At 33.7% G+C, this 13,142-nt stretch overlaps 1 protein-coding gene across 2 annotated transcripts in view; it reads right to left on the bottom strand.

The window, feature by feature from the left end:
• The window catches only part of LOC149804193 (uncharacterized), a 110,100-nt gene extending 97,662 nt beyond the window's left edge, over positions 1–12,438 (bottom strand). For both annotated transcript variants that reach the window (XM_089937730.1, XM_089937736.1), the window contains exons 1-2: positions 11,926–12,438; positions 6,051–6,320 (exon numbers count right to left, since the gene is read on the bottom strand). In XM_089937730.1, the coding sequence (XP_089793856.1) occupies positions 6,051–6,176 (126 nt within the window). In that variant the 5' untranslated portion in view covers positions 6,177–6,320; positions 11,926–12,438. The remainder of the gene's footprint in view (positions 1–6,050; positions 6,321–11,925) is intronic.
• Between the last annotated feature and the right edge of the window lie 704 nt (positions 12,439–13,142).

Raw genomic sequence — 13,142 nt, 5'->3', positions numbered from 1 at the left:
GTAAGGAAACCAATCATGATAACACGTGATAAGCTATACTTTTGTGCTCAGCTAGGCCAGAGATATTGTTTCCTTATACATTATTTTATCACTACATAATTAGTATCAGTCAGTACGAGTATCAATACGAAATTTTCATGCGGTTAAAGAGAACGCATAAGTAGTCATGTCATCAATAAAGGCTGCGGTTTATATTGAGCTCAAGTAGAACAATATACCTTATTTCTAAATTTTGTTCTTTCTAACTATAATTATATTATCTTTGTAATAAAAGACGGTACCATGCACTGGTCACACAACGCCAAAAATCTGAGCAAAACAGTAAATGATTCGACCAGCCATTCACAGCAGTATTTTGTCTTTACAGACATACACGATGGTATTAACATTGTTGGAGTTAAGATGTCAGAATTCGGGATCATTTTTACCAGTGTATGACGGCAATTGCTAGGAGGGGAAAAGTTATTCCTCACAGGTCATTTACAGTCGAGTAAAGGATATTTATGTTGTCCGGAAAGGAAATTACCAGGCGCTTTGCCAGCAGATATATGTGAGAAGTAAGGAACTAAACATAATTGTCTGAAGAATATCATTAACTATGGCGCTTAGGCGACATTTGTCTGTTGAATCATCTAGTCAAACAATTACACAATTGTTGTCTACTGAATCAACTAGTCAAACAATTACACAACTGTTGTCTGTTGAATCATCTAGTCAAACAATTACACAATTGTTGTCTACTGAATCAACTAGTCAAACAATTACACAATTGTTGTCTGTTGAATCATCTAGTCAAACAATTCCACAAGTGTTGTCTGTTGAATCATCTAGTCAAACAATTACACAATTGTTGTCTACTGAATCAACTAGTCAAACAATTACACAATTGTTGTCTGTTGAATCATCTAGTCAAACAATTACACAAGTGTTGTCTGTTGAATCATCTAGTCAAACAATTACACAATTGTTGTCTATTGAATCATCTAGTCAAACAATTACACAATTGTTGTCTGTTGAATCATCTAGTCAAATAATTACACAATTGTTGTCTACTGAATCATCTAGTCAAACAATTACACAATTGTTGTCTGTTGAATCATCTAGTCAAATAATTACACAATTGTTGTCTATTGAATCATCTAGTCAAACAATTACACAGTTGTTGTCTGTTGAATCATCTAGTCAAACAATTACACATTTGTTGTCTGTTGAATCATCTAGTCAAACAATTACACAATTGTTGTCTATTGAATCATCTAGTCAAACAATTACACAATTGTTGTCTGTTGAATCATCTAGTCAAATAATTACACAATTGTTGTCTACTGAATCATCTAGTCAAACAATTACACAATTGTTGTCTGTTGAATCATCTAGTCAAATAATTACACAATTGTTGTCTATTGAATCATCTAGTCAAACAATTACACAGTTGTTGTCTGTTGAATCATCTAGTCAAACAATTACACATTTGTTGTCTGTTGAATCATCTAGTCAAACAATTACACAATTGTTGTCTGTTGAATCATCTAGTCAAATAATTACACAATTGTTGTCTACTGAATCATCTAGTCAAACAATTACACAGTTGTTGTCTGTTGAATCATCTAGTCAAACAATTACACAAGTGTTGTCTATTGAATCATCTAGTCAAATAATTACACAATTGTTGTCTGTTGAATCATCTAGTCAAACAATTACACAATTGTTGTCTATTGAATCATCTAGTCAAATAATTACACAATTGTTGTCTACTGAATCATCTAGTCAAACAATTTCACAGTTGTTGTCTGTTGAATCATCTAGTCAAGCATCAATCACACAATTGTGCTTCACCTCGCCCATCCATCAATGAAGATTCGACACCCCTATTCACAACTTCGTTCAAACAGTTCCTTTGAACCCATCATTTGCCGTCATCTTGATGACGCAGTGTCCATAATTGTCTTATAGATTTTCATATGCATTGCACTAACATACTCAGCAATAAATCCGAAAATTACTAGTCTTTGCAATAATAATAATAATAATACGAAGAAGGAGGAGATTTGTCGTCGTCATCAAGCAATCAGCGAATCAAAGATTATCAGAGTAAAATTCTCAGAATAAACGATTTATGTGTGTGTAAGTTTAAGCTTCCTTTACCTTTATAATGCATATTTTAAGCAAAAGAAAAATGAAATGAGGTTGTTCAAAAGCGAGAAGTCTATGACACTGAAATTTGCGCATGTTTCGCTCGCAATTCAATAACAAATTCTTTGCAAATTAATTGTACATACATGTACGCCTTTCACAACAATTACGTCATCCGTTTTGGTTGTCATCATCAAGTAGCAATCACCCAGTTACAGTAACGTGGTGTCATTATCGCAATTCATAACATTTCAAATCATAATAATGTTCATATGCAGCATGTGTAGTTTTAAATTAGAATTGTTTACTTGACCGTTCCTAACATGTCTAAGCTCAAAAAGAACGCAAAGACATTATCTTTATACAAAATAAATAAATAGCGAACCAGACACAACTGCAAATATCAAACATCTGAAAGACTGTGTACATGTTTCTTCCATCCAGTATAGATAATGACATCTCAGTTAACAATAATGTAATTGAAGTGTATCTTTATGTTTTGAGTACTGTCCAAAACGTGTTAGAAAGAAAAGCGCAAACGATACACATTTTCACGGTTGTTTCCTGCTCTTAAACTGTCTGGAAACACAGGACTCATTTCATAATTTAAAGGTAACCCTAAGACAACAATGTCTGGAAACACAGGTACCCATTTCATGATTTAAAGGTAACTCTAAGACAACAACGTTTGGAAACACAGGTACCCGTTTCATGATTTAAAGGTATCTCTAAGACAAATGTCTGGAAACACAGGTACCCATTTCATGATTTAAAGGTAGGTAACTCTACATTATGAAGACTGAAGTCTTAATTAAAAGTAACGGTTGTTCCAACAATATGCTGTTGGTTCTCTGCTCTCAAGATCAGTGATAATAATCCCAGTTTACTGAATTAAATAAAAAATGGGACAATTTTAACCATCGCAGCAAGCTACGGTCGAAAATCCGTTAAAAAGATGTAACGGATTTTCTTCTGTGAAATACAATAATGTCCCTGACCCTAGGAATGATGGTAAAATTATAAAATTACAAACAAGGCGACCAACGGAAAGAGGAAAGAGATAATACCAATAATATGGTCGGCAACAATGTTAATTAAAGCCAAATAATGATTTAGATCAACTCTAAAAAAATATAAATGCTTGAATTACCTATTGCAGGTTCGTCATTTCTTTATTCTATATTCTCCTCTCAAGATACTCGCCGGTAAGTTAATGGCTGCGTGTTCGATGCTCAAAAAGTTAAGCCTTTTGCGTTTGTAGTACTCTACTTTCTTCAATTAAATCATCTTTCATGGTTGACTCATAAGTGTGTCTTATATTTATTTGATCAATATGAATGAAACGAATCTCAAACAAGAAAAGAAGCAACCTAAAAATTTACAAAGAGGGTTGAAAAGAGCCACAACAAATACAGAACTACAAATTGTAACCGACACACTGCACATTTGCCTGTAGTCTACCTTACAAGTATGTATAGTTGCATGTGATGTATATGTACGCTGTGCCTTTGAGTTAACACTCGCTGTGAACGTTTTTTAACAAACGAAGAAAGAAAACTCGGCAAGCCTAGTTTCATTGCAATGAAAAATTTATCTCATGATTTATCAGTTATACAGCGTGCATATTATACGTATAACATATATCAAATAAGCTTTTATGGAAATGGTAAAGTAATTGAATGCATGTTTGAACGTTATAAAGAGTTGCTTATTTTAAGACTTCGCAGTTATAGACAATTTAAAACTGATTCAGTTTTGCAGTGCTTCATGTCATGTAATGCTACTTTATTGGTGGGCACATTTAAGAAGTTTTTTGACATCTTTATTTAAAATAAAGTTTGGAGTCATATGTAAGTATAAATTATATATACTGTTCCTCAGTCATATGTAAGTATAAATTATATATACTGTTCCTCAGTCAAAGCAAAGTTTACGAGACTATAGCCAATGTATAAATCAAATTGATGAAGAATCGTATCCACTAAAATTATTCTCATACAAAATCATTCTTCGACCGACTGGTGCCTATATCATATTTCAAAATATAATTATTAATTAGATCATTATCGATTCTCGATTTATGAGGAAATATTAGTTTGAAAATGATACCAGTTCATAATTTGGTAAAGAACAATACAAATATTGAACCAAAACAGTCTCGCTTGCTGTCCTGGAACGCTGACAAAGTTAAACATATATCGCATTTTAGAAATTCACAATAAGAAATTTTGTTTACTTTAGACGGAGTAGCTGAAAGAATTTTTAATTTTTGTGATTTTTTCAGTCTTGGACCTTTAAAATCATGGGCCTTGTCGATCAATTCTCACATTTTCAAATTCTTTTTATTTGTCAGATTGATCTTCATTAATATACGACACATTTGGTTGCTATGAAATAGATCTTCATTAAGAAAACACATTTGGTTGCTATTAAATAGATCTTAATTTTAAAAAAAATGCATTTGGTTGCCATGAAAAAGATCTTGCTTTTGTAGATTTTCCTGGATTTTTCTTCATATTTTTTTAAACGGACAAAGTGTATCAAGTACTAATGCAGCCCCTTGAAATGTTTGAAATTACATAGTTACAACAACAGGATATGAATACGTCTTCAGAATGAAGGAATAAAAGAGTTCATGCAAATTTAAAAATAGCAATGCGTTATGAATCTGCCTTCGTCCTTTAGATGTTGTCCCAATAATCACGATATTGATACCCAAACTCACGGTAGACGTTTTGTATCTCTGTTTGACTGCAATTCAAAGTATATCTATAATACCAAAAGGCGTCATCTCCTGTTTGACTGCAATTCAAAGTATGTCTATAATATCAAAAGGCGTCATCTCCTGTTTGACTGCAATTCAAAGTATGTCTATAATATCAAAAGGCGTCATCTGCTGTTTGACTGCAATTCAAAGTATGTCTATAATATCAAAAGGCGTCATCTCCTGTTTGACTGCAATTCAAAGTATGTCTATAATATCAAAAGGCGTCATCTCCTGTTTGACTGCAATTCAAAGTATGTCTGTAATATCAAAAGGCGTCATCTCCTGTTTGACTGCAATTCAAAGTATGTCTATAATATCAAAAGGCGTCATCTCCTGTTTGACTGCAATTCAAAGTATGTCTGTAATATCAAAAGGCGTCATCTCCTGTTTGACTGCAATTCAAAGTATGTCTATAATATCAAAAGGCGTCATCTCCTGTTTGACTGCAATTCAAAGTATGTCTGTAATATCAAAAGGCGTCATCTCCTGTTTGACTGCAATTCAAAGTATGTCTGTAATATCAAAAGGCGTCATCTCCTGTTTGACTGCAATTCAAAGTATGTCTATAATATCAAAAGGCGTCATCTCCTGTTTGACTGCAATTCAAAGTATGTCTGTAATATCAAAAGGCGTCATCTCCTGTTTGACTGCAATTCAAAGTATGTCCATAATATCAAAAGGCGTCATCTGCTGTTTGACTGCAATTCAAAGTATGTCTGTAATATCAAAAGGCGTCATCTGCTGTTTGACTGCAATTCAAAGTATGTCCATAATATCAAAAGGCGTCATCTCCTGTTTGACTGCAATTCAAAGTATGTCCATAATATCAAAAGGCGTCATCTCCTGTTTGACTGCAATTCAAAGTATGTCTGTAATATCAAAAGGCGTCATCTGCTGTTTGACTGCAATTCAAAGTATGTCTATAATATCAAAAGGCGTCATCTGCTGTTTGACTGCAATTCAAAGTATGTCTATAATATCAAAAGGCGTCATCTGATAATGGTGAAGAGAATATCATAAAATAATTTCTGTTTCATTTTCATAAAAATATGGACAACTTCAGATATTTCTCAAACAGAATTTAATTTAGAAACGAATACCTACTCACAAAAAAATGTATTTTTGTAATTTAAAAAAAAATACAACTTACCTTAGCTAAGCAAGTTGCCCTGCATCTTGCTTTGTTAATAACGTCATCAATTGCTGTTAAACCGGAACAAGTAGCGATCCAAGAGACTATCACAACACATAGTAATCGTATATCCATCATGAACATAAGGAATATGCCTGCTTTTGTATTAGTAACAGAATTAAGAGACTGAAGCTAACGCATCCATGTGAGTTCGATATCACCTGTAGGGGAAGCTTATTCGGGTGTTTCTATGATGACACAGTGAATTGGATTCATAAATTCGCATATCTGAAAGAAGATAAAGTAGAATATAGTATTCAATACGAATAACTCTAACGGAATTTATTATGTATACAACAGTATGATTTCCAATTACCTAGCGTACGGAGGCGCATCGTGAATCCCAGAGTAGAGACTTCATTGAATTATTCATAATCAGCCAGAGCAAGCACATTTAAAGAAAAAAAAAAAAACTCTCCAGTCTGTAAAAAGACAAGCATAACATCCGAGTTGTACAATATTTATAGACACACTACTAATATCTGAGCGTTTGAGTTCAGATCAACAGTTATATCAGTCCGGGAGGTCGAGCAGAAACTACATCGTATCCATTATTGATGGCATCGCCTCAGTTGCCTAGCTTACTTGTATCAGTAGCACACGCCATTGATCTTTGATCAGTGGCACCGGTAATTATTTGTCGCAACTACACCATTGAAGCAGGTTCAGAACATGGGCACACATTTGTTCAGTTTCTAGACAACTTCTCTTTTCGATCTCCATTTGATTTACACTGATCTCTCTCTCTCTCTCTCTCTCTCTCTCTCTCTCTCTCTCTCTCGTTCGTTAGTTCATTCGTTGGTTGGGTGGTGTGGTAATATCGTTTCAAATTTTCTTTCAAGCATTTTTGTTCTCAATTCTATGTTTAATGTTTTGTATGTCCTTGGGAAGGATATCACTACAACATTAGTTTCATTATAATTGAACTTATCTCAGTTTTCTTGTGAGAAGCATTGAAAGGTGCAACAATGGTATACCACGAAGATATCTGACTTTTATCGTACCACGAAATACACGATGTTATTATACCACGAAGATATCTGACGTTTATCGTACCACGAAAATACACGATGTTATTATACCACGAAGATATCTGACGTTTATTATACCACGAAGATAGCTGACGTTTATCATACCACGAAGATATCTGACGTTTATCGTACCACGAAGATATCTGACGTTTATCATACCACGAAGATATCTGACGTTTATCATACCACGAAGATATCTGACGTGTATGATGTGTGCACAGCTTAGAGATCACGGAACATTTTTATCAACCAAAACTTTGCTGGATCGATACTGACGACAAGTTGATACTATCAACCCTTAGATCTTACGATCTTAATACCTTCCACACTAACAGGGCAAAAGACGAGGTTACAGATTATCTCCTCCTGCACAATGACACGAGCAGAATGTACATTTATTTCAGGGCGGATCAGTTAGAATAACAAGTATCATAATTATTCTCTCTCTCTCTCTCTCTCTCTCTCTCTCTCTCTCTCTCTCTCTATATATATATATATATATATATATATATATATATATATATATATAATATCCTCTAATAATAATTTATATACCTAAGGTGTGTGGTAGTAAGCGCCAGCATGACGAATTTTCCTTATTTTATTATTGGTTTAAATATTTTTCTGATGTGACGTTTTCCGCAGAATACGTTTTGAAGTACTTGACTACAGAGAGTTACTTATTTCCGATTTAAATTTGTTTGTAAGACAAGAAGAAAATGCATTCGCTATTGATTATCATTCGACATATAATACTTTCCATCGTCTTGACAAAAAAGATTGTAATTAGATATCGTAATTGAATACCATGCTTTCAATGATCATCAAAGACTTCGAAGAATTAGGTGACGTACACTGATATCCCAAAAAAATACAAATTACATATAACTACATCTAAGCCATTTTCCTTGAAGCATAACAGTATATTAGTCACAAAACTGCAGCTACTTTGCTTGGATAACTGAGTGCAAATTATCTTTATATATTACAGAAACTCTAACTCAAAACCCGTGTAAACCTCGATGATTTTCACTCCCTTCATCAGGATGTTAGCTCATTGTGGGACCATAATAAGATACTGTTACAAATACATTGACGTTTTCATAAACGACAACTTGTTAGATATGTTGTGCGACTATTAATGTGTTTTAAGCTACCATGTTCGTACTAAGAACGTTTATTCCGTGAAGCATTTTTTTTTTCATCGTCACCGTCAGTCGGATGTAATCATTATCCTAATTAGACTTGAATCAGTTTGCTCCATCTTATCTTACACTGAGCCATTCATGTGTTAAAACTGACAGTTGATCAAAGACTAGTTAATTGTAAAGGTCTAGTGACACACGCAGTTAGCAAAAAGAACGCGGGATGGCTTAGACCCGCTCTAGGCTGAAGTAAATCAAATGCATTGCGTTGTAGTATGTCTTAGAACCGCACTGGGCTGAAGAAAATCAAATGCATCGCGTTGTGGTGAGGCATAGACCAGCATCGCGTTGTAGCATGGTTCAGATCACTGGAAGCAACATCGGATTCTTATAATTGTGATTATCTTGAGTACAACGATAAACAAACGACTCAAACGTAATGACTTTAATTAAATCAGCAACAATAAAATAATATTCAGACGTACGAACGATCGAACAAAATGTATGATATTCGGCCGGCGATTTAAATACATTTTTTTTTTTTCCATTTTGGACAAGTTCGATCGTTCGCTCATCGCTCATAACTTTCTACTTTAATGTACGTAGATTTTTCCAAATAAACTTTGAAATATTGATGAATTACATCACGTTTGATCGAAAGCAGTGCATTTGTTATCAATGTATTGTTAGTATCAAATGGTGAGGACACGAAACTCGGAGCAAAATCCGCTGTCAACATTGTATTTACAGGGCTTCTAACAAGAGAATGTGAGATAGCATTTAAGAACGTTTGTTTTCAAAATGGACGTTTTTAATGTGTTAGTTTTACAGGTATACATGAAAAAATTAAATACTAAGCTATAAAGTATGTTAATGAAAGATATGAAGATGCTAATTAGTTCAGCTACGTTTTTATTGGTCTATTATATCAGAACTTCCTTAGAAATCTGCGATCATGCCCTTTCCGCTGCGATTCTACGCCAGCCACTTAATCTCATTTCAATGAAAAATCTCCAAGTATTTTTAATTTTGCATTTTATATAAATAAACGCTTTCTCTATAAAATATCTGCGGTTATTTATTATTCCCATGACGATTACAATATTTTGAAAAAAATAAAGAGATCGCTGTCGTTTTTCCCTGGGTGGGTGGGTTCGTCCAGCGTAAATTTGGAAATTCTTTCGGGTGGGGGACGGGATGGATAGGCGCTTGCATAGTTCTCCATAAGCCATGACTGCAAACATGTTTTAATTCATATCGTACTGAGTTAACTTTATATGAATATGGAAGGCAACCAGATCCTACACCCACTATCTAAATAAGAACAATTATTATTATTATTATTATTGTATAACTAACCACGAGCACTATTTGATTCGTGATGAGGCGTTGATGTTTCGCATCACTAAACTGGATTATTTGCGTCGGCTAGGAAATTTAATAAGATTTATCGATAGAATGAACTTATAATCACAAAATGTCATATACATTTAACATCAAGTATACAGGCATGGATCTCAAGACGAGGGAAATTAAAGGATATTTCCCTCCAATCCCCCCCCCCAAAAAAAAAAAACCTGAGTGCATGAGCTTACGGGGGTTTCTGCCCCTGGGTCTTCATCAATGGCTCCATACCACAGACGTTTCATCATATTAATTATATCCATCGTAATGACAGACGATGTGATGAGTGTACGATGAGTAAAAACGACAGACAAATGCAAGACATATATTCACGCAGAAGAACGGATGGATGGATGGATGGATGCATGGATGGATGGACGGATGGATGGATGGATTTATGCATGCATACATACATATGTCAGTCGATGTCATAATATGGCAATATAATACCATCACACCTGACACAGTATGTTACACCCACAAAAGGAAAGAAACAAACTATAATAATACATCATGTGCTCAAATTAAAATGAGATTTATGAGTTTCGGCTCAAATCCAAATATTACTGCATGTAAGTAAAAGAAGGATACTATCTGCATATCCCGAACCCTAAAACTATAAATCAATAAGGATGTTAAATTCAAATGTCAATCTTTTGTATAAATTGTTTTTGTGTATAATATGTGTATTTCTAATTAAGGCTTTAATAAACGGAAGAAGGAAGGAAGCAAGCAAGCAAGGAAGGAAGGAAGGACGAATGGCTATGGTTATAAAGTTGGGCAAGAAATCTGAGAATAAACTTTATATTATGTTTTTGTATTTTTGTATTTTGTTAATTTTTTTTATACTGGTAACAACAAATCTAGAAGAAAATCAAGATCTAAAATACGTTATTTAAATTTTCAGACAAAATTGATTCAACACATATCCAATCAGTTTATTCTGTTTCAAAAATCTAGCCATAAATATGTTGTGACTTTATATTTTTAAATGTAATGTCTGGTCTTGGTACGTAAACCTTGAAATTAATGGCTCAAACTTATATGTGTACGTGTGTTTTGTATTTAATACATCAAGCAGCATGTTATTGGCATTTTGAACATGGATATAATACAGACGGGATTACATTTACATATAATGCTGCATCCACACAATCGTAAAACCATACAGACTGATGATGAATGTAATGCAATTGAAGCCTTGCTTACCTCATTCATGAAAACATCGCGTGATAGGTTATACTCTTCGTAAGTATTTAAAATAATAATTTATAAGCAATTTAATAAACTCATATCGGTATGCAATTTAATGAACTCAAAACGGTAAGCAATTTAATTATCTCAAACCGGTAAGCAATTTAATGATCTCAAACCGGTTAGCAATTTAATGAACTCAAACCGGTAAGCAATTTAATGAACTGAAACCGGTAAGCAATTTAATGAACTCAAAACGGTAAGCAATTTAATTATCTCAAACCGGTAAGCAATTTAATTATCTCAAACCGGTAAGCAATAAAAGCTTACAAAATCTATCCGTATGTTGCCAATGATTTAGTATATGAGATACATGCGGACTCTGGGTTGTAAAACACATGTAACTGTCGTGGTCTATGTGTTTTATCTTTATCATTAAGGGGATATTTATGCCAGCATCTGCATTCATATTTTTGGCAGGAAGTATATGCCATAGTTAAATCTGAGGCGGGAAGTATATGTTATATTCAAATTTATGACAAAATATTTGTTATATGCAAAATTAATAATATATGAATATTTGGTTTTTATACTAATTAAGACCAGGTTTTGATTATATGCAAGATGTACGAGATTTGCGAGTGTCTAATATGAACTAGATAAGATAAACTAGATAAGATACTACTACGAGAGTTAATATTATCTAATACGAGATTTAATAGTATCTAATACGAGATTTACTAGTATCTAATACGAGATTTAATAGTATCTAATACGAGATTTACTAGTATCTAATACGAGATTTAATAGTATCTAATACGAGATTTACTAGTATCTAATACGAGATTTAATAGTATCTAACACGAGGTAATTCTGTCAGAGATACTTTATCGTTGGCGACAAAACGTGTTCCTGAATAAAAATACCTCCCGTCGAAAGTGAAATTAATTTGGGTGTGCTATGACTCGAAATGAGACAGATATATTATTGAATTCAAAAGACATCTAAATCAATGTATAAAGAGAAATTAATGGAGTACATTACTGCAAAATGATCTACCTGAGTAAAGGTTTGAGACTGCGGCTCACATCTTTGTTTGCCATTTCGAACATCTCGACTGCAACCTTAGTGTACCAGAAGCTTGAACGATAATCCTTTTGCCTCATAACCCGTTGCTGAGATGTAATCCTGTACAAACCAATATTTATGAATCCTAGAACGAACAAAATATTTCCCGATTTATATGTCTCAATGATGATTAATCCTTCATCTCTTCTTCCCTTGCAGCAGATAATCCGATAATTCTTTGAAGAATGGAAAGCTGTAAACAAACAAACGTGTTATTAGTAACAGGTATAACAGCGATATAATATTTTCATATACAGTGATCCACTAATATGGGTACACAGGAATCGTAGTGTGGCAAAACGCTGATTTTCACAGCAGTAAACACAACTGTTGTGTAGTGACTATGTATCAATAGTGCAGTATTCCAAAGAAGTTCTTCTCTCGCCTCGTCCAGTGCTAAATTTAAACTGTTAAGTTTTCCGTGGCGAGTAGACTGGTAACAGCATCTCAAATCAGTAGCTCCCCTTCTGGTAATCTAATCCGGCCCATCTTCTGGAAGACTCAAAACAATCACCCCCGGCAACAGTATACATCAAATATATTTGCTATACGAGCACGCTTAACAGCTTCCGGACGATGCCTTCATATACGAGGAATATCAATTATTCTTCATATGAAGAGGGATTTTCTCAAAAGATATATTTGGTATAGTTTATACACTCAAATACTGAATTTGGAACTTGTCTAAGTTGCATCCATATTTACATATGTTGACTGAAGTCTATAACAGGAAGTTATGTGTATCATTTTATTGTAATACTACCTTTGAATGGCATGGGAGTTTCAGTTTTGTTTGACAGTATCTTTTCGACCTTCAAAGTAACACTGACTTCGGTAAAAATTCAAGTCATGACTAAAAGTACGCTAACTGTGCTAGGACGTGTTGTAACTTGTCTAATCAATATAAATCTTTGCAAAGTCTTTTTCGGTTTTTATGTCTGGATGAATTTCAGTTCAAAATAAATTCATTGCAATTAAGCTCTATACTAGACTTGGTATAAAAGATTTCTATAATTGGTCCATTTCTATATTTGGTCCATTTCAGGAAAACATATGCTGCAAAGCAATTTCTACAACAAGTTCAGAAAAGAGAAGAAAAAAATCTGAACAAAGGTCAATAAAAATTTGTCATGGAATGAAATCAGTTC

This window comes from Sinohyriopsis cumingii, chromosome 2 (genome assembly GCF_028554795.1).
Source record: "Sinohyriopsis cumingii isolate HCF-2022 chromosome 2, ASM2855479v2, whole genome shotgun sequence".
In the NCBI taxonomy this organism is placed as follows: domain Eukaryota; kingdom Metazoa; phylum Mollusca; class Bivalvia; order Unionida; family Unionidae; genus Sinohyriopsis; species Sinohyriopsis cumingii.
The sequence above is the reverse complement of the archived record's forward strand: the minus strand, read 5'-3'. Positions and strand labels throughout refer to the sequence as shown.